The 22,870-nt window shown below is 38.9% G+C and overlaps 2 protein-coding genes across 5 annotated transcripts in view; one reads left to right on the forward strand and one right to left on the reverse strand.

Moving 5' to 3' along the window:
- The window catches only part of LOC107587204 (E3 ubiquitin-protein ligase Siah2-like), a 58,070-nt gene extending 42,704 nt beyond the window's left edge, over positions 1–15,366 (forward strand). The window contains exons 2-3 of one of the 2 annotated variants that reach the window (XR_001609448.1): positions 12,990–13,869; positions 14,573–15,366. Coding sequence is in view for 1 of the 2 variants with exons in the window: in XM_016274883.1 (XP_016130369.1) it covers positions 12,990–13,541 (552 nt within the window). In the remaining variant the exon portion in view is untranslated. Of the gene's footprint in view, positions 1–12,989; positions 14,547–14,572 lie in introns of those variants that run through there. The other variant, XM_016274883.1, reaches the window with a different exon arrangement.
- A 71-nt stretch (positions 15,367–15,437) lies between these two features.
- The window catches only part of rbmx2 (RNA binding motif protein X-linked 2), an 11,199-nt gene continuing 3,766 nt past the window's right edge, over positions 15,438–22,870 (reverse strand). Inside the window, exons 5-8 of one of the 3 annotated variants that reach the window (XM_016274882.1) lie at positions 22,634–22,820; positions 22,261–22,504; positions 17,041–17,096; positions 15,438–16,271 (exon numbers count right to left, since the gene is read on the reverse strand). In XM_016274882.1, the coding sequence (XP_016130368.1) occupies positions 17,087–17,096; positions 22,261–22,504; positions 22,634–22,820 (441 nt within the window). In that variant the 3' untranslated portion in view covers positions 15,438–16,271; positions 17,041–17,086. Of the gene's footprint in view, positions 16,272–17,040; positions 17,097–21,645; positions 22,505–22,633; positions 22,821–22,870 lie in introns of those variants that run through there. The other 2 variants (XM_016274880.1, XM_016274879.1) reach the window with 2 other exon arrangements.

Consider the following 22,870-nt stretch of genomic DNA (forward strand, 5'->3'; position numbering starts at 1 on the left):
TACTTCTAATTAGTGACCGTTGTTTTGTTTCGATCTCTCCGCGTGCGTCACTTCTGAGCGGCGCATGCGCAAAGCTGACCTCATACGTCATTCCCCCGGAACTGCTTCTGTTTTACAACAGTGAGCGCAAGCTAGATTCAAGTGATTATTACGTTTTGAATATGGATAATTTTTCTTACAAAAACGCATCGATTCGCTACAGGAGGCCTTTGTTCACCCCCCGGAGCCGTGTGAGACACTTTTTTTATGGAAGGATGCTTTTTATTTCAGGTCTTTTGGTGGAAGGGTGCTTTTTATTTCACGTCTTTTGGACAGAAGGAACGCAACACCCTCTGAGTACAATGATAGAGCTTGGAAGATCAAAGACAATTTTTAATAAAACTCCGACTGGATTCGTCTGAGAGAAGAAAGTCATATACACCTAGGATGCCTCGGGGATGAGTAAAACACAGCCTAATTTTTTTTTTTGGGTGAACTAACCCTTTAAGTGGCCTTTTACTTAATTTAAAATAATATTATCTGTATGTACAGTTTTAAAGTACAATGCAATTGTACAGGCAATGCATTCAATTGAGCACACATTTTGATGAAGGAAAGTTCACCAAAAAAATGAAAATTCTGTTATTATTTACTCAACCTCATGTTGTTCCAAACCTGTATTTATTACTTACTTCTGTGGAACACGAAAGAAGAAATTTAGAAAAATCTTTGTTGTTTTTTCCTCCATACAATAAAAATCAATGGAGACCAATGCTGTTTTGGGCTCCATTGACATTTATTGTATGAACAAGAATGAATGAAACTTTCTTTTTTTTTTAATAATGTTTTGTGTTCAGCTGAAGAAAGTAAGTCGTATGGGTTTGGAACGACATTAAGGTGAGTAAATAATGGCAGAATTTTCATTTGTGAGTGAACTCTTTCTTTAACATTGTGATTAAATTTGCTGCCATTTGGAAATTTTTTCAATAGAGTTTTAATTGCAAAAAAACTTTCAAGATTCTGTATGGGAAGTAAAGCAGTTGGACCGTGCAGTTAAATATGAATCTGGATGTTTTGCTGAATGTAATTTAACCTTCGGTCTTATCCCCTAAGCTTGTTTAATGTCCATTATAGTGCAGTCAATGCGCTCTTTAGCCAGTCATAATCAATGCCTTACTGGGTGACCTTTCCTCATCCCATTAAACTAGTGAGCACTTACCTTAAATCCATGGATGGGTTAAATAAGCTAAGTGAGGGCCACCAATCCTCTTTGTAGATATATGGCTTAATATATTCCCTTCCCAGATCCAATTCCTCTATGTGAATAAGTTAAGAGGAAGTCAGGCGAGATTAATGGGATAGCTCAATTGTCTCTATTTCAATCATCTTCTCTTTGTAGCCCTTCTTCTACAGCCAGTCTCTGTCCTCATCCAGCTGCTTTGGCCATTCACTTAACGGAGCCTTTTAATCAGAGGCCATTTGGAGCAGAGATGGGCAGCTTGGACTATTGTGCCTGTACTGGATGACTCCCAGGAGGTTAAACTCAAGGGGACACAGCAGTTTGTCATACAATGGGATTCAAATTAAATGAAAGCGCAACTGAACCTTGTTCTACCCAATTAGGATTTGAGGAATAGAAGATATTGATGGTAGGACATGCCACTAGACAGATTTTCAAGCCAGTGATTTGAGTGTTTCCTGTCATGATGTAATATTTGGTCAGGAAAAGGTTGAATGTTGTTTGTGAATGTGGAAAACATTTGGAAAAATTCTATTCCTCTTTCATATCATACTCTTGGTATTTTTTATTTTGTTGTTTTTTTATTGATAGCTAGTAGAGATGGAACAGGAGACAAAGAATGGGGGCACAATGCAGGTCAGATAGGAAATGTCAATGCATCAGTTTTACATGTCCTTTAGTTCCCATGTGGATGGATGTTTTATTGCACTGTGATATCACATCAGTAGTTTATAATATAGCCAGGTGTAAATGCCATGCAAGTCGACATAATGAATAGCGTTTAGACTAAATGATTTGTGGCAGAATATAAATTTGTACAATGCCAGACATTTCCACATGGAAGTATCCATGTAGACACTGCTTCCAATTTGGGAGGAGACAACGTCCAGGCTATATTTTATTCTCTCTCGTCCTTCCTTCCATAATCTCTCCACATCATTTACATTTCACACTCTGTCGACCCTAAAATTTCCACATTTCTCAGCTCTTTACATTCTGCTCATGTCTGAGTAAGAGCTGCTATTTTCTCTAGCGTTGGCGCATATGTGTGCAGGAAAGAGAAATGGGAGTGATTTTGGAGTGTACACATACTGGCAGACTGCCAATCTCATCCCATCACTGTCTCACATGGGTCTTTGAGCCCTCTGTGTTGGGGGCTACAGTTGATTGATTGATTGATAGGTGGTCTTCTCTGTTGAGCTTTTCAGGTACGGCTTTAGCATAAATCTATGCCTGTGTGGCGAGTGATAACGACTGCGGTCTAGCCTATCCCTCAGTTTGGATAGGTTTGTAATATTATACATACACAACACTGTACTTACATGTATATTATACAGCAGTTAGTTCCGGTCCAGTTGGGATGGACAAGTGCTAAAATTTATTGTAATATAGTTTAATAGAGGAATTCCATTGTTGTACACTCTTAGGAAAAATAGGTACTGGGACAGATGTCACTGGGACAGTACCCGAAAGGTACTAATAAATAACATTTAGGTACTAATATGTACACTTTGGTTACTAAAATGTACCTCTAAGGTTTTAATATCCACACATTAGGAATAATTATAGTGCAAAGATGCTCCTTTAGAAAGGGTCCCACCCCAGTGACAGCTTTTGTACTTTTCTCTGAAAAGGTGTAGTATAATACTATTAGTATTATTATTATTATTAACAAACTAACTAACCCTAACAACAACCATGGAATTATTATTCCAAAAAAATGCAGATTTTCATTTTCAGTCATTTGTTCTTTTAAGCCTTGGCAGCTGTATAAGGTGTTAAATATGTATCATATTGCAGTAAAAATTCCAGTTACAAAATGTCAAAATAATCCCAGTATATTTATCATTTATTTTGTTTTGTGCTTTTTTGTTGTTGTTTATTTTGTTTTGTGTTTTTGTTTTGTTTTGAGGTTGCAAAAAAATAGCATTTAATAGCATGCCACTAGCAAACATGCTATTATAGGGCTGTGCAATTAATCACATGCGATTGTCAAGCGCATCTCGTCAGTAAAGCCGGTTCCTTGATTGGTAGTAAATCGCCATCACCTGCTTTCAGATGGAGCGGCATTAAAGGCTGCAAACGAACAGCGCGCATCTGAAGTGTCTCTGAAGGAAATAATGCATTATTTATCGGCTTTAAGATATCGGCCAAATTTTCTTATCAGGCCGATACCGATAACAGAAAAAATGAGCCGATATGGGCCGATACCGATATGGTGGCCGATATATCGTGCATCCCTAGAAATATTATACTGAATACTGTGAAAACGTGTTACCATCTCTCGTAAAATAAAAGGCCTTGTGTTGTTGTGCCGAAGCAGTATCATTACGATCTGTCTCTGTCCCTGCTCAGCAAACATAACATTTAAACTGCAATCATGGGTCAATCACTCATGCCCCATAAATCCACGAGCACCATCGCTTAATTGAATTGCCTGGATTTGAGAACCCAAGGCAAGTCTAGCTCTCTCTCTGTCTCCATCCGTCTCAAACATATCTTTCATCTCTCATCATGGGGTCCAAATGGAAACACAGCAGGCTCTTTAGCTGGAGAGATACACCGTGTTTAGCTCATCCCCTGTGTGTGTGTGTGTGTGTATGGCCATATGCGCTCATTACGGCTCGGTGGTATGACAGTGTATAACGTGTGTCAGTAGAAATGTCAACAAATATCCAATCCTGCTGTCTGGTGCGATGTCCTCTGCATGATTTAAAAAATCTGACAACACCAAGCAAAAATTATATTCTATTTGTCAGTGATAAACAGAATATAATTCGACCAATTCTGGTTATCTGCCGATTTTATGTTATTTAATTTCATTTCGGTTGATGTTGAATTGTGAACACTCATTTCCCTAATTTTGATCTTTGTCTTATGAATGCGCACATACAGTTAATATTTAAATTGAATAACACTGTTAAAGTGTTTCTTAAATACACTTGTAGTTTTTAGTGTTTTATTTTAATTTATTAAGACAAAATAGTATAGAACTGAAATATTAGCCATTACAATATTTAAAGGTTATTAGTCATTTATCATATCAGACAATTTAAATATCGGTGCATCCATAGTAAACAATCCCCAATTAATAATTAATGTGTTTTGTTTTTTTTTGGAATCAAGAAAAAAAACATTGCTATAAGGTGAAGTGACATGTGAAGTGACATGTGGCCAAGTATGGTGACCCATACTCAGAATTAGTGCTCTGCATTTACCCATCCAAAGTGCACACACACAGCAGTGAACACGCACAAACCGTGAACACACACCCGGAGCAGTGGGCAGCCATTTATGCTGCGGCGCCCGGGGAGCAGTTGGGGGTTCAGTGCCTTGCTCAAGGGCACCTCAGTCGTGGTATTGAAGGTGGGAGAGAGCGCTGTACATTCACTCCCCCCACCTACAATCCCTGGTTTTGTTTTTTTTTGGAATCAAGAAAATAATTGAATTTAGGTATTTATTTCAGTTAATTATAAAAAAAAAAAAACATTGCTATAAGGTGAAGTGACATGTGAAGTGACATGTGGCCAAGTATGGTGACCCATACTCAGAATTAGTGCTCTGCATTTACCCATCCAAAGTGCACACACACAGCAGTGAACACGCACAAACCGTGAACACACACACGGAGCAGTGGGCAGCCATTTATGCTGCGGCGCCCGGGGAGCAGTTGGGGGTTCAGTGCCTTGCTCAAGGGCACCTCAGTCGTGGTATTGAAGGTGGGAGAGAGCGCTGTACATTCACTCCCCCCACCTACAATCCCTGCCGGTACGAGACTTGAACCCACAACCTTTGGGTTATGAGTCCGACTCTCTAACCATTAGGCCACGACTTCCCCATAAGCTTAAATATTATATAAATGCTTTTTTAGGTAGAATTTTCTTGCAACAATAACTACCATGATATCATGTTAAGAGTATATATGAAATTACTCATATTGTGATGTTGTTCATACCACACACCCATAATGCTAATGCATGCCATTGTAATGAAATGAGAATGCAAGTGTCAGACTCCATCTCATATACTCCTTTAATTGTAACCTCCTGATTGTGCTGCCAGTCATCATCAGGCTAAAAATAGGCAGCCTTTCCACTGCGGGGAAGCAAAGAGGTATGATTGTGTGTGTGTGTGTGTGTGAGGGCACTCACCCAGAAAGTGAAAGAGGGTAAAGATAAGTAGAATGCAGCCTTTCTCCATGTGCTTGAATGTAAATAAAACCTTTGTTAGTGATGGCTAGATCTACAGACTTCCAGCCGCTCAGATGTGTGAATGCATCCAGGTTCAAATTAAACCCTATTGCAGGAGATCGAAGGAGGGCCGTGAAGGGAAGAGTATGATGAAAGGGAAATGGACAATGGGTAAAAATATGAAATGCTGGAGCTGTAAGGAGAAATCATATTCAGCAAGCCAGCTGTGCTTCATAAAGAAAATTCAGTGCCTGGTGTGGTTATTTACAGGCAAACACACAAACACTTATGGAATATTGAGGATTGGGGCTGGGCAATGTATTTGATTTTATATATATAGACTTTGCAATATTTGCCCACTCTTCTTTGCAGAACTGCTCAAGTTCAGTTAAATTTGAAGCGTTTGTGGACTGCAGTCTTTAAGTCATTCCACATATTTTCAGTGGGGTTTGAGTCTGGGCTCTGACTAGACCATGCAAGCACATTCACCCTTTTCTCCTTACACCACTGTGTGCTTTTGGTCACTGTCATGTTGGAAGGTAAACCTTCTTCCCCTTTACAACTTTCTAGCAGAGTGCAGCAGATTTTCCTCAAGAATTTGACAGTATTTTTCCCCATGCATTTTTCCTTCTATCCTGACAAGTGCTCCAGTCCCTTCTGCAGAGAAACACCCTCATAACAGGATATCACCACCTCCATGCTTTACTGTAGGAATGCTGTTATTTGGATGGTGAGCTTTATTGGATTTCCGTCAGACATATAATTTGGGGTTGAGGCCAAATAATTAAATTTTAGTCTCATCTGACCTCAGAATCTTCAAGGTGCATCGTGCGTCAAATTTCAGTCATGACTGCATGTGGCCTTTCCTGAGAAGTGGCTTTTTTTCTTGCAACCCTCCAATACAAGCCACATTTGTGGAGAATTTGTGATATTGTTGTCATATGCACACAATGAACACTCTTTGTCAAAAATTCCTGCAGCTGTTTCAGAGTTGCTGTAGGACTCTTGGTCGCGCCTCTGACCAGTTTCCTCCTGGCTCTTTCATCAGTTTGGAGCGACGCCCTGATCCAGGGAGGGTCTGTGTTGAACCAGATACCTTCCACCTCTTAATAATAGACTTCACTGTGCTTCTAGACATTGATAAAGCCTTTGAAATTTCTTTGTATCCATCTCCTGACTAGTGCCTGTCCACAGCTTTGTCCCGGAGATCTTTTGACAATGCCTTGCCACCCATAGTTGATTGTTTGCTTCAGTTGCACTACCAAAGACTGATATGCTCCAGGAAAGCTCTTTTCATGAAAAGCTAATCAAAATGAGCACAGCTGATCACAGTTGAAAGTCAATTGGCTTTGTGTGCCATTGAGAAGGGGATTAGCTACAACTGATTGAGTTTACAAGTCATTTTTAGAAGGGGGTGGTTCTTCAACTCAATGATTCTGTTTTTTTTTTATGACATGTTGGCGTTATATGTTTCACTTGGAAGTTACAAGTTGCACTGAGCAAATAAAGCTGGATAAAACAAAAACTGTGTCTTCATTTCAGCCTGCAAAGCAACAAAATGTGATTATTTTAAAGGGGGTGATTCTTTTCTGTACCCACAGTATATATAAATATACTTACCATCCCTATATAGCATAGACAATTTTGATATTCATAATGCATTTATAATTATCTTTTCCCCTTACGGCTTACACAGAATGGTGTAGTGTATGAATTGTGTATGTTCATATATATGCCCTTCAAAGTGCCGCAGGGGAATAAACATAGCCCATATCTAACATGAAAGACCTGTAGATTACGTTCTGCTTGAAGTCCCCAAATGGCTGTGCTACAGGCACGAAAGATGGAAAAAAAAAATGAGCGGAGGAATGGGGAGGCGAGAACCCCCCCCCCACACACACACACACAAACACACCTCCCCCACCCCCTCCCGTCGTGTGCAAGCATGCTGCAGTCCAGAATGTTTTTCCGCGTCCGCAGCTCTGCTGAGTTGTCATCCTCCAGAGCGCAGCAACAACAGAGGAGAGAGGGAGAAAGAAAGGAAGGAGAAAATATTGTTTTGCAGGGATCCCAGTCACTTGTCTAGCTGTATTTGTAGGAACTTGCACAATTTGGGATGATGCTGATGCTTTCCTGGGGCTACAACATCTCACCTGCGATCTCTGACTCTGATTAAAAGCTTTTTGAGGCTGATCTATTTCAACTGGATGCTGCAGTTCGTAGATGTTTTTGTCTTATCCTGACAGCTTTCTCGAAGAAATTGGGAACTGAGAGGAAAGAATCTTTTTGCATCTGCATGGAATGAGAACAGAATCTAAATTGGGATTTAGGCGTTTCAACAATGACAGTTTGTGTACGCCTAGTGAATCACAGCGTGGGTCTCTTTCTTGTCCTGTAGGGTACAGTGCAGTTCATGGTGTATATTTTGAATCAATAGATTGTTTGTTTGGTTTTACTGCTGTTGCGTGCATGTGTCTGCCAGCATACGAGGAGGCTGCGTCACTTTAACGGGTCCGCGAGGCTTGTGTTTTGGCAGTAGATGGGAAGCGTGGTCTATCCCGGCTGTGTCCTTCAGGACACAAAAGCATCCTTGTCAGAATCAGAGGTAAACGGGGAGGCATTCAGTGTAATTGCTCGGTGCTGCCGTACACACTTGCACTTGTTCAAATGCACTCGTGGGAATGGTGTTTTCGCTTGAGTGAAAGAGTACAGAGTGTTCAGTTTGCCTCCTTGACTCTTAGTAGATCAGTAGGTTCATTCCTCACAAATCTGAAGTAAATTTATTTGCGGGACAGTAAGATTCTTAAGACTTTCTCTACAAGTGAATAGAGAGACCCCAAACAGTTTCCTTGTTCATGTTGAGCATTACTTTGGGTTTGATTTTGGGTACTGTAGCTAGAATTAGGTTAGTGTAATCTTGTCCGACAAGGCAAAGACAAGTCTCAAAACATTTTGACTGAAGAGTTATTGTAGGGTTGTATTTGAAGTGATGTTGTGCCCGGCCTCCTGTTTCCCACTCCTGAGGGATTTGTCCCAGTTGCGGTGCCTACTCGGTTGGCCACGACAACGAGGTGTTTGTGTCACAGGCACAAATCGACCGGTTTGTCATACCAAACCACTTCCTGGAAGCAAGGTGAGTACCGAAGATCATAGTTCCATGTTCAATATATCATTGTTTTTTTTCTTTAAGAAATCATTTGCTGTTTGATGTAGGAATATACTAGATTTTTTCCCCTCACAAATTTTTCTTGTCAGCTGGCAGTATAGCATACTGTATAGGAAACAAACAAAAAAAATGTAATACAATTTCAGGAAAATCTAAACATTATGGAAAAGGAAATGAAGTTGCACTACCAATGGGGAATATTGTTGCACTGCTTACAGGAATATAATCATGCTTTTAAGAATACTCTCATAATAGTAATAGAATACTTTCTCAAGGCTGAGTTTTGAGTGTAAATTTGTAAAACATGAGATTAAAAGTTATGACAATGAAGTCACAAAGAAGCTAGCCTCAAAGTAAACATTATAAAACAATTAGTAAAAGAATCTTAATGTACTAAACATTTTGATAAATGTGGACACGGTTTGACTTTATTTTTGTAAAAGGCCTATTATGAAATTATTCACAAAACATTATGACTTTATTCTTGAAATTGTAATTTTTGTTTTTATTTTGATGTCACACTAAAATGTCCTGCTGTACAGAAGTCTTTGATGCAGTGTTTTTTTTTTTCGGATCAATGTCAATTATACTATGTATATACAGACACATTACACTAATTGCTATGTAAAAACATTAAATGTAATTGAAGAACCGAGCGAAAAGATGGCAAGCAAGAATTCCCCTCCCCCTCTAACCTAATTACTCTAGCCTTCACTGGGCTGATTTCAGCTTCGAAACTTTTAACTAAATTGCTATTGATTCCAGAGTGGGAAAGCAAGCGTCTAGCTTTCCATTGCAGCGGTTGAAGTGGGTGCGACAGCTTGCCACTGATCAGGAGAAATCAGATTTCTCGGTGCCTGATGCACAGGCCTTTCGTTTGGGCTATTTGAAGGCCCCCACAGAGTTGATTCTAATTATGACCTGAGCCCAGCCGCTTCCCAGCAGTGATGAGGTCATGTGCAGACAAGGGGACCAAGATGCTGGTGGGCTCACTTGGTCTCAAGAGCACTTTCTCTCATATGCACTCACCTTGTCCTTGAGGGAGAAGGGAAAAGAGATTGTAACGATGCCATCTCGTCTGTCCTGGGTTCCAACTCTCTAGGGATCTGAGCGTGGAGACGCCATCCTTTTCAACTGACACGTTGGTAATTGCAACTCAAGGTCCTCCTGCTTGTTAATGGAGGAGGAGATAAGCCTGCCTCTCATTCATTGCTCTGAATAGGTGTATGGGAAACATCAACAGTTTCTTGAAATGAGGCTACCCAGCACTTCCCAACTGTCAACATTGTTGGCAGAGGCATCAGTCATTTGTTAAAAGGAAAGGTACCCTTGAACTGAACAGTACTTGTAGCACAATGTGTTTATCTGGCAACTTGTTATAACCATTAAGTTAAGCATATTGCTTGCATACTTTGAGTAAATAGTATTAAGTCTGTTTGGCCTTAAAGTACAAAGATGCAAAAATGTAAATAAAATTTATTGCAGCAAGCTACTTTTAAGGACTTAGTTACGTTTTCTCTCAAGGTCTAGGATTCTTTTATTGTGCATTGAGAAATATCCAGGCCCAGATGCCGTGTTTGCCATTTTAGCCTAGGGTAAGATTAAAACTACCGAAACATGTCTGAAGACTGTGATTCTTACATGCCCTTTTCATGCTCTGATTTATTTGAGTTAGCCTAATTATTTGATTTTAAAACACATTTCCATTTCAACACACAAAGAAACAAATTAATAGACTGTCCGAATTCATTGTCATTCATCAAAATGAGCATATCCAATGACTTCCCCTCTTGGCTAAAGTGGCGAGATATAATTTGCAACTTAAATGCGGAAATGTGTGAATAATTCCGTAGCTAAGCTCCCAGCCCAGGGTCTATGCATATCCACAGGGCTAGCTTGGCACAGCGTCAAGGGTGTACTAGATTATTTCATCAGGTCTCTGGAGCAATGTACGCCGGTGATAGATTTGAAGTTTTAAATAAAGTGAATTTAATTTGTAGCCAGTGGCAAATGTATTTGTATGTTGGTCCTCCACTCATTTTATTGGAATTGATTTTTTTTTTTTAATTGGGGGCATATTGGTACAGCTGTCATTGACTCAATGTTCCAATGCGTTGTTGAAACGCACAGTTAATTTGTTTGCTCTAGGGGCTAATCAATGCAAGGTAAATGATATACAGGGTTGTTTCGAAAAGTTCACAGCTGGAATCAGGTGTAGTAATGACTGAATAAACACATGCGCATAAAACCACACACTCAACAGTGTACCCTAAACACTTAATACGATTCCTTCCTACGCCAAGACCCTCAGTGCCAACAGACTCCAGACGGAGGCTTTATCTCCACCGTACTGCCTTAGGATTACTGCTCAAAATCCTGTCATTCTCTCATTAAAAAGGTGGTTAAGAGGATAACTGTCTGATTAGGAGGGAAGAGAATGGGACGCATAAACCTTCAACACCTCCAAAAGTCAGATTGTTTGATTCTTAAAAGAAATGCTGGGAAATGAGGAAGGATTAGTCTAATGAATTTGAGGGTATTTGGACATAGGCCATGTCCTAATGAAAGACTGTTTGGAAAACCCAGTGTATAATGTGAAGGAGATATAATGATTCTTTCTCCCTAGCTGCTTCTTAACAGCTTTTGACCATAAATGTCAGTGTTTTAAGGCAGTTACAGCCTCTGGGGCCTTCTGGACCACTGGATAACAGCTGTCACTCATTGATTTTTGCTAGACGACACTTAATACGATTCCTTCCTACGCCAAGACCCTCAGTGCCAACAGACTCCAGACAGAGGCTTTATCTCCACCGTACTGCCTTAGGATTACTGCTCAAAATCCTGTCATTCTCTCATTAAAAAGGTGGTTAAGAGGATAACTGTCTGATTAGGAGGGAAGAGATGGGACGCATAAACCTTCAACACCTCCAAAAGTCAGATTGTTTGATTCTTAAAAGAAATGCTGGGAAATGAGGAAGGATTAGTGTAATGAATTTGAGGGTATTTGGACATAGGCCATGTCCTAATGAAAGACAGTTTGGAAAACCCAGTGTAACGTGAAGGAGATATAACGATTCTTTCTCCCCAGCTGCCTCTTAACAGCTTTTGACAATAAATGTCAGTGTTTTAAGGCAGTTACGGCCTCTAGGGTCTTCTGGACCACTGGATAACGGCTGCCACTCATTGATTTTTGCTAGGCAGCCAGTGACTTACCACTCAGATTAATAATTAATTTGGCAGATATTGAAGCACACCCTTTTGGGGTGGGGTGGCGTTGAGTGGGCTGAACGCCCATACCTCCAGCTTTGCTCTAACCTGATTGAAACGGATTGTCCTGTGGTGCAATGATTTAACTAATTAAGTTTACATAGATTTTCTGGAAACTTCATAAAGAATCAGATAATGCTTTATAAAATTATTTTAAATAATTAATTTTCCTAGTTTGTGTGTTTGAAAAATATTTTTATTTGGTCTTAGTTCTTTACTGTCTAGACATAATTGAGCTTGCCTTTTGTCAGAAAACCAATAGGTTCACTCCTTTTCCCCAGCCCATTCATGCAGGGATTCACTTTCTTTGTTGCTTTGTCTATGGTCTGACATTTTTCAGTTGAATTCTAAACCTTTACCCATAATTTGAGCTGAATGCCTTGTTTTTAATGCAACTCTGCTAAGCTGATGAAATTCCCTGGGAAGGGCATTTATCAGTTTATTGTGGGATTTCACCTTTTGTTGTTGTAAGTCCAATCCTGTAGGCCAGTCAGAGAGATAAATGTTGGTTTTACAGTGAGCAAAGAAAGTCATGCAGTGTGCACATTTCCAGCAAAGTGAGCAGATTGGGGTAACATTCATATTTGACCTTCATTTAAATTCCCTTCCTGAGATAATCAAAGAGAGAGCCTTGCTGTGCTATTCATCTTGAAGCAACACGATCCGCCCCACTTCTTTTCCCAAACTGCATGGACACGTGCATAAGAAATGAGAGGGTTGTCACAGCTTGACACATGATTAGCAGCAACGTCACTTCTATGGCAAGTACACACACGAACAGACGTAAATTACTCTATGCAATTTATGGATTCGCTTCAAATGATACTGACATATCTAGACACATGGCCTAGTTCCCTCTTTGCTTTACCTATATATAATTCCCTGTCTCCCGTGTCCTTGACCTGCCCTCCTGAAATCCCCTTATCCTAGTTTTCCCTTTATTCTCTCACCATTTGTCAGCCTCCCACTCACCTTTCCTGCAACTCTGTCTTTGTCCTTCATCATCAGTAACTTCCACTGTTGTCCCATTACTTACCCGAGCGCTCTTGATCTGAACTCTCTTCACACTCTCTTTCAGTCATTAAGAATCTCTTCAAATGTTTTTTGTACCAGGGCTCATGCAAGTCTCATTTTTATTTTCCTGCAGTATGCCTCAGCTGGATGTCTGCTGTCCCTCCACCACAGCGAGAAGCCAGAGCATGAAGAAGTCTGTGAGTTCCGCCCGTACACCTGCCCATGCCCCGGGGCTTCCTGTAAATGGCAGGGCTCCCTGGAGGCCGTCATGCCACATCTCATGCATGCCCACAAATCCATTACCACCTTACAGGGCGAGGACATTGTCTTTCTGGCCACGGATATTAATCTACCGGGGGCTGTGGACTGGGTCATGATGCAGTCATGTTTCGGGCACCACTTCATGCTTGTTCTAGAGAAGCAGGAGAAATACGAGGGACACCAGCAGTTCTTTGCCATCGTGCTGCTCATTGGCACGCGAAAGCAAGCGGAGAACTTTGCCTACCGCCTCGAGTTGAACGGCAACCGTAGGCGGCTCACATGGGAGGCCACGCCACGCTCAATTCATGATGGCGTAGCAGCGGCCATCATGAACAGTGACTGTCTTGTATTTGATACCTCTATTGCCCACCTGTTTGCAGACAACGGCAACCTGGGTATCAACGTTACCATCTCTGTGTGCTGAGGTGGCAGTGTAAGGCTTTATCCAGTGACCCAAACCTAGGACAACCCCTGCTCCCTATCAGACTGCAGGTTCTGAAGGCAATGGCTGGGAGATGTATACATTTGTGTATATTTCTGTTCAAGAGTCATACGCTAAAATAGCTCACACTTTCCAGATTCACTAGTGGGTTAGTATGCTAGATGGATGGCAAGAGTCCTTCTCGAGATGAAGATGCACTGAGTGTGCAGGTGTTAGCTATCAGTTGAAGGCATTGGTGCAATTGAGAATTTCTTTTGCCCACCCCAAGGATACAAACACCTCAACTTTCTGATTACACCTTCGATAAAAGGTCAGGTGTGGATGACCACCATCGCAGAATCAAAATGCTAACTTAGGAAGAGTCTAGGCATGAAGGTGTAACATTTGCCTCAGAAGCTTATAAAACCTGTGTACAAAAACTGCACTGACTACTTTGGTTTTCGTCTTTGGATATTGAGTGAAACCATGGAAATAGTTCATGGCAATGTAAATGGTAATCCTCTGAATTTCACGGTTGTATATTGGTTTGATAAAACAATGCCCATGATGGAAATGCGGTGTACATGGTGGAAATAAAATACACTTGCAAAAATCACTACATAGCCACCATGTTTGTAAGGCAAGAATCTGACCTCTTCATTAAATTTTTTCCTTTCTTTAAAAAAAACAAACAAAAAAACATTTGCCATCAATGTTGCAAGACGTAAATAAGGACAATAATAAAGTTTGTTATTTTGGGGTCCTCTGTCAAAACTCATCCAGAGAGAATTGGTTTGTGATCAACACGGATATTGATCATAAGCTCCATAAAATGACAGAACTACAGCCAACCTTTTCAAATTTTGTTACCCATGATCTAATGCCACATATTCATAGATATATTTGTATATGATTCTTGATTTATTTATTTTTTAAAGGGATAGTTGACCTATAAATGATAAATCTGTTATTTAGTTACCCTCATGTTTTATAACACTTATTTGTGGAGCACCAACGGAGACCTTCGATAAAAGGTCAGGTGTGGATGACCACCATCGCAGAATCAAAATGCTAACTTAGGAAGAGTCTAGGCATGAAGGTGTAACATTTGCCTCAGAAGCTTATAAAACCTGTGTACAAAAACTGCACTGACTACTTTGGTTTTCGTCTTTGGATATTGAGTGAAACCATGGAAATAGTTCATGGCAATGTAAATGGTAAATTCACGGTTGTATATTGGTTTGATAAAACAATGCCCATGATGGAAATGCGGTGTACATGGTGGAAATAAAATACACTTGCAAAAATCACTACATAGCCACCATGTTTGTAAGGCAAGAATCTGACCTCTTCATTAAATTTTTTCCTTTCTTTAAAAAAAACAAACAAAAAAAACATTTGCCATCAATGTTGCAAGACGTAAATAAGGACAATAATAAAGTTTGTTATTTTGGGGTCCTCTGTCAAAACTCATCCAGAGGAGAGAATTGGTTTGTGATCAACACGGATATTGATCATAAGCTCCATAAAATGACAGAACTACAGCCAACCTTTTCAAATTTTGTTACCCATGATCTAATGCCACATATTCATAGATATATTTGTATATGATTCTTGATTTATTTATTTTTTAAAGGGATAGTTGACCTATAAATGATAAATCTATTATTTAGTTACCCTCATGTTTTATAACACTTATTTGTGGAGCACCAACGGAGAAGTTTAGTAGAATATCTCAGCTGTTCTCTTTCAGTACAATGTACGTGGATGGGACTAGGGCTTGTCAAGCTACAAAAAAAGCACCATAAACGCAGACCATACAACCTGTGTTCTGTATTGCAAGTTTTCTGAAGCCATATGATAGCTTTGTTTAAAGTAGAGACTGAATTTTTTTTTTACTGAAAATCTTTAATTGTATGAAAAAGAACAGCTCACACATTTTGCTAGATGACTCCTTTACAGGTGTCGATAACACAAGGGTGAGGGAATGATGATAGAATTTTTATTTTTGAGTGAACTATTTATTTTATATAGGTGTTTCTCCTTTGCTTTTTAGTGTACTTGTCAACAGTGACTGTATGTAAAAGATTTAGCCTGCGCACAATGTTATTTTCTTGTTGATAAAGTGTCTGCATTTAATTGGTTTTGTTGTCTTTGTACTTTTTCTTTCTTTATATTTGAGGTTATCTTTCAGATTAAGAAAAACTTTTGTAAAAATATAAACAATTTTAGTTTTGTTGATATTTGTTGTTACTGTTACGTCTCTTCAACATTGTTTAGTCTAGCTTTGTTTACTCTAGTTCTTTTAAACCCAGTAAGATCTAAGCAATCTCACTCTCCTCTTCGGTCAATGAACCCACAATGCCTTACTTGTATACAAACTCAGTCTTTTAGAATCTGCAGCCTTCTAGGACTCCGTGTCAAGTTCAGGTCACTATCCTCCAAACCTCCAGTGTCTTGAAAGAGACTTAAATTTTACAAAGTGGCATTATGAGTGGGAAGGACATGGCACGTCATTCTACCTTGCCCCCAAAACCTGCTGCAGTAACCGTTTCACTTACACTGTTCAAGTACGGAACCCAGCCTCTTTTCAAATACCTCTGATGACTTTGAAGATGTCTGCAAGAAGCGCATCGATATCCCTGAATGTGGGTGGTTCTGTGAAGAGATCTCAAGTTTGATGCACAACTGACACCCTCAGCTCTTCTTTATCTGTCTGCTATTTCACTCCTTCTGAAAAATAATTTAAAAATGTAAATTAAATGTTTTATAAATGTGGAGCAAATGCACTGTTTCGTTTATTAATTGTTACATTTAGAGACCCATAGGAAAAGGTGAAAAAGTGCTCATGTGGTCAGTGTCTCCACTCCTCAAACATGTGGACAGACTCCTGTCCCCGATGCTTGTTCTCTCTACATGCAGTCGTCATGGCAACTAAATATGCAAATGAGAAATCTAGTTAATTCATTCCTAGAAGAAAATTCTTGTATATTTAAAAAAAAAAATCTTGATTAGTCTCAAATCCCTTTTTGACATTTTTTTCTAGATGCTTTCAAAATGAGTGAATCTCTTAAGGTATTTACAGGACATGGACCAATCCTCTAAAAGTTAAAAATAAAAAAAATAAAAATTATGCAGTTGATCCAAATGGATGGTGACTGTAGAACCTCTATCATTTTAAGTTCTGGATAAAAATATCAAATGCATGTTGAACAGGACAGAGTACCTGCATGCAGATCACAAGCCCTGAAGGAAGCTCTAAGCTTCCAGGTCTATGTGGCATGACTCCTACGGCACTGGGCTGAGAACGCAAAGCTTTGTGCAATAAAAAATAACAATTTAGTCACATAAAAACTAACCATGTTCAATTTGCACATTTTGCCTAATCTGTTTTGATTTCCAAATAATACACTGATATATTCTGATGTCTTAATTCTGATATGACCATCCACCAGTTGTAGTTTGTTGCAGATTGATGCATCTCCACAGAGACAAGACATACCATGTCAAAAGAGACCACCAGCCATCTGTCTCTCTCCCACGGCATTTTAGACTCCCCTATACAGAAGTGAACACAAAACTGAATAAATACATTTTAATGAAGTGAGCAGGTGGTTTCCTGAGCTGTGTGCCATGCCTCGCAATCAAGCCATCACGCTCAATATTGAGCACCACATCCTAATGAACTTGCGAATAAACAAGTCTTCGTCAAGGACTAGAATACTTAACGTTCATGGTAATGAAATGAGATGTTTCCTGTGCCAACCCAGTGATACAAATACTAGCACATGTGAGTTTACAGGTCTATCAATATGAAAAACCCTAACCATAGTTATTTCAAATGCATTATTCGAAGAAAAAGTATTTTAAATAGAAGGTTGAAGTCACAATGAAACATAAATAGTGACATCTTTTCTTCCGTTTTGTGATGTACACCTGAGTGAAACGGATTATCAAAATAGAAAAAAATGTAGGGTGGTTCAACCCATTGGCTGTTGATTAAATGTAGGCAGATCTGCTGAATGTGAGCTTGTGGTGCATTCCAGTGCTACTGGGAAGTTCATATTTACAAGTTGGGAAGTCGTAATTATGATGTTGGGTGCATTCAAATAATTTGGTCGGAGCAAGATGGCGATGTATCTTTTCATTTCATTAATTAGGGGGCGTTTACGAAACTGAACACAATTTCAAGATCATTTCTTATTTATAGATTTCACATTTGGAAGAGAGGCACACACATTTTTTTGTGCGTACGTTCTTTTCTCTGAATCCCACGTACGCACATTTGACATATTAGTTCAAAAGTAGGACAGTTTCTTCAGAACATATTATAAATGAGGCCCCTGAATTTCCCACTTGTAATTACGACTTGACTTGTTCATGTGCGTTTAAGTCATGTGCGTTCCAAGTCGTAAATACAATATTTCCGAAAAGACTAATGCACCGTCGCAATAGATTGTAAAAAAAAAAAAAAGGGGCAGGGTTAAGGTAGACAAAATGAATAAATTCATCTGTCTGAAGATCGAATTAAGAATTGTGAGTTAAAAAAAAATGTTTAGTTGTTCACAAAAACATCAACGACGTGCATTTAGAAAATAGACAGGATGAATTTATTACATGCTGACTTTAAACTAAATTTTGTAAACAAAACCTGGAGCATACACTACCCACCTCACAGAAATCACAACCATTTCAATATCCAATACTGCAACATATTTGACATGATTTCTCACCAAATTCTACTTCTTTTTTTATGTTTTTAGATGCTATTGTAATTTATTTGCCATACTGAATGGCGTTGCTGCAGAAAGCTAATGTTTTGCTTTTGATCTGTTCCTTTAACTATTACATTGAGAAAGTAATGAAAGAATTGATATGATCATTCTTATGGCAAATATTGACATGATTTAGTATGGAAAATACTGTGACAGTGGCTAAAATGTCAATAAGACCGCTTACGACTACAGAAGATGGCTACATCCAAAGACCTGATGACCTACTGTATGGCAGCTGTTTGTATTTTTAGATGGAGTTCCACTGAGAACCAGCTTAAACATCTTTTTATCTCTAGTTTTTAATAGCTTATTCAAAACGGGGTTGGTGGTTGATGTGGTCTGGCATGTGAGCATTGCAAGGAGGGACATCACACAGGGGTGACCCAACAGCATACACTATTAAAGTTTAGTGCAAATAGATATTTAACCTTTAACGTTGAGTATTGGCTTAAACGTTTAGTGCCTGTGACAGAACAAGACTAATGGAGTCACATCTGCAGTACTCCTGATTGGCCAATTATGGATAGTTCGTATAGGTGACCGTTCATGCATTGAACAGCTCATAGTAACTCAAGGTTATAACAGATTAACTTAAAGCTGCAGTCCGTAATGTTTTTGTTTAAAAATGATCCAAAATCAATTTGAGCAAGTACATAACCAGCCAGTGTTCAAAACTATCACCTTACTTTAGCTCGATTCACAACGGTAAGCTTGTAATAAAGTTTTCTTGTAATAAAGAGTGGTGCAGGTAGGTTTTCGAGGAAAATTCGAGCATGGCGCTGCGTCAATTACGTCACGTCTGTAAACATAAAGAAGTTGTCCGGCTAGTATGCTATAATCGCACGTGAGGATGCTGCAGGTGACGGATCGTTTATAGCCTTTTCTCACAGCAGCTGGAATAAATGGAGGCTTGAATTAGAAAAAGTATAACAATAATAATAATTGGCATTGGTTTGGTGTGATATGAGCTAACCGATCGTTAGATTTAATCACCATTGATAGTGCAGTTTATTGTAATGCTTTTTTCCTCAGTTGATCAGAACAAAAGTGGCAGTTGTTACTTGTTCAGATGACATTCTCTTATTTGGGTCATACTTTCAAGATGTAGAATCTATGAATACAAAGCGCAGTATCCACACCGGTGTGGTGACTGACAGCCACACATTAGATTCACCCACGTTGGAGCCGTGCCAGTGCACAACCCACACAAGGAAAATAATTCTGCAAATAGCTGCAATTGCAGGTTTTCAAACAGAGATGGCGACAAAGAGGCAAAACTTACGGACTGCAGCTTTAAAGGTGATTCACTTCATTTACTGCATTAAAAGCTGTGCTAACTGTGTAATGTTTTGCTTATTTTGGACATGAAAAAAATAGTGTGAAGTTTCTTTTGCTATTTTTTTTATCAGCCTAGATAAATTTACAGCAACAGACCAAATTTCCAATAATCACACCATAGACAGGATGAATTTATTACATGCTGACTTTAAACTAAATTTTGTAAACAAAACCTGGAGCATACACTACCCACCTCACAGAAATCACAACCATTTCAATATCCAATACTGCAACATATTTGACATGATTTCTCACCAAATTCTACTTCTTTTTTTATGTTTTTAGATGCTATTGTAATTTATTTGCCATACTGAATGGCGTTGCTGCAGAAAGCTAATGTTTTGCTTTTGATCTGTTCCTTTAACTATTACATTGAGAAAGTAATGAAAGAATTGATATGATCATTCTTATGGCAAATATTGACATGATTTAGTATGGAAAATACTGTGACAGTGGCTAAAATGTCAATAAGACCGCTTACGACTACAGAAGATGGCTACATCCAAAGACCTGATGACCTACTGTATGGCAGCTGTTTGTATTTTTAGATGGAGTTCCACTGAGAACCAGCTTAAACATCTTTTTATCTCTAGTTTTTAATAGCTTATTCAAAACGGGGTTGGTGGTTGATGTGGTCTGGCATGTGAGCATTGCAAGGAGGGACATCACACAGGGGTGACCCAACAGCATACACTATTAAAGTTTAGTGCAAATAGATATTTAACCTTTAACGTTGAGTATTGGCTTAAACGTTTAGTGCCTGTGACAGAACAAGACTAATGGAGTCACATCTGCAGTACTCCTGATTGGCCAATTATGGATAGTTCGTATAGGTGACCGTTCATGCATTGAACAGCTCATAGTAACTCAAGGTTATAACAGATTAACTTAAAGCTGCAGTCCGTAATGTTTTTGTTTAAAAATGATCCAAAATCAATTTGAGCAAGTACATAACCAGCCAGTGTTCAAAACTATCACCTTACTTTAGCTCGATTCACAACGGTAAGCTTGTAATAAAGTTTTCTTGTAATAAAGAGTGGTGCAGGTAGGTTTTCGAGGAAAATTCGAGCATGGCGCTGCGTCAATTACGTCACGTCTGTAAACATAAAGAAGTTGTCCGGCTAGTATGCTATAATCGCACGTGAGGATGCTGCAGGTGACGGATCGTTTATAGCCTTTTCTCACAGCAGCTGGAATAAATGGAGGCTTGAATTAGAAAAAGTATAACAATAATAATAATTGGCATTGGTTTGGTGTGATATGAGCTAACCGATCGTTAGATTTAATCACCATTGATAGTGCAGTTTATTGTAATGCTTTTTTCCTCAGTTGATCAGAACAAAAGTGGCAGTTGTTACTTGTTCAGATGACATTCTCTTATTTGGGTCATACTTTCAAGATGTAGAATCTATGAATACAAAGCGCAGTATCCACACCGGTGTGGTGACTGACAGCCACACATTAGATTCACCCACGTTGGAGCCGTGCCAGTGCACAACCCACACAAGGAAAATAATTCTGCAAATAGCTGCAATTGCAGGTTTTCAAACAGAGATGGCGACAAAGAGGCAAAACTTACGGACTGCAGCTTTAAAGGTGATTCACTTCATTTACTGCATTAAAAGCTGTGCTAACTGTGTAATGTTTTGCTTATTTTGGACATGAAAAAAATAGTGTGAAGTTTCTTTTGCTATTTTTTTTATCAGCCTAGATAAATTTACAGCAACAGACCAAATTTCCAATAATCACACCACCAATACTTTCTAGTCATGTTCTCTTAATGTTCAACTTAGTGTTTATTACTTTTGAATTCTCTGTGTTTATTTATTCAGAGTATATCTGTGTAATTGTTTTATCTTCTCTTGCTAGGTTATTAAATATGTTGTTGTGGCTATAGCCATCATTATTATTCAACATTAGCGATGAAATGCTGTTTCCTGTTGAGCAGGTATAAATGGGTAATGTACACATCTGCTTGGTCTGATATCTTTTTTCTGAACACCCTTAACTAAATATCTTTTAATAGTTTTACAACTGAATCCATAATGATTGGTGTACTTTGATTGCAACTTAATTTTGAAATTTTTAGTTGATACTGTTAAACAAGTTTTTTGGTCTTTGTACCATTTCAATTCAAATAAAGTTTGAATGTATTTGTCAAATGAGTGTATTGTGTGTAACTCATTGTCAGATAGCCATTGTACAGTTAATTATTCCAGACAGATATTTAAAAATTCTAAACATTTATTTAAATTTCTGAGGTACACACAAAAAAAGAGTACATTTTGTATCAAAAAAAAAAAAAAAAAGGTCAATTACTATCTGCTCAATTTCGCCTGTGTTCTCTTTCACAACTGTGATCTCTGTGTTTGGCAAACCCTTTGTCATTTCCTCTGTCTCTCTCCCGGTGTCTCTCTCGTTCCCTGACTCTATCACGTTCCCTTTCTCTCTCACGCTCTCTGTCTCTGTCTCGTTCTCTTTCCCCATTTCTCTCTCTATCAACACCTCTTACTCTGTCTCCCTCCCTGTCTCGCTGTCGTGTGTCTTCATGTCGTTTATCCTCTCTGTTCTTGTCTTCTTCTCTATACCTTTCCCTCTCACCTTCATACCTATCTCTGAATCTGTCCACCTCATCTGCTGTGTCTTGTGGATTCCTGAAGTCTTGTCCCGATCTATCCCTTCTGCTTCCTGCCGGTCCTTTCGTGGCATACTTCTCATATGTCGTGTCCTCCTTCTCCTTCTTCACTCTGACAGGAGAAGACATTGACGTCTCAGTCCGTGCCCGTTTCTCTTCCTTTAGTGCCTTTTTCTTCTCTTTCTTCTCCTTTTTCTTTTTTTTCTTCTCCTTTTTATCTGACGTATAACAACATAATAAATGAGTCAAATAACAAATACAGTTTTTTTTAAATAAAAAGATAAATGTCTTGAAATAATCTTATCAAATGTAGTTACATTTACTGAACAGATATAACCTCTTCTCACCTTTTTTGGGCTTTTTCACAGGTACAGCATACTCTTTCTCAGATTCTGACTCAGAGGAGGATGGTGGGGGGACTTTGGGAGCACATCCCTCTTCTCGCAAATGTTTAGTGACATCATCAATGTCATCGGTGTCCTTTGGTGGTCGATAATTTGCTACATGGTCCACACGTATGGTTCGGCCCTTAATCTTTAAAGCAAAAAAAAAAAAAAATATAAATAACAATATTTATTTATATA

The sequence above is a fragment of the Sinocyclocheilus grahami genome, unplaced genomic scaffold (assembly GCF_001515645.1).
Source record: "Sinocyclocheilus grahami isolate Dianchi unplaced genomic scaffold, SAMN03320097.WGS_v1.1 scaffold91.1, whole genome shotgun sequence".
Classification (NCBI taxonomy): Eukaryota; Metazoa; Chordata; class Actinopteri; order Cypriniformes; family Cyprinidae; genus Sinocyclocheilus; species Sinocyclocheilus grahami.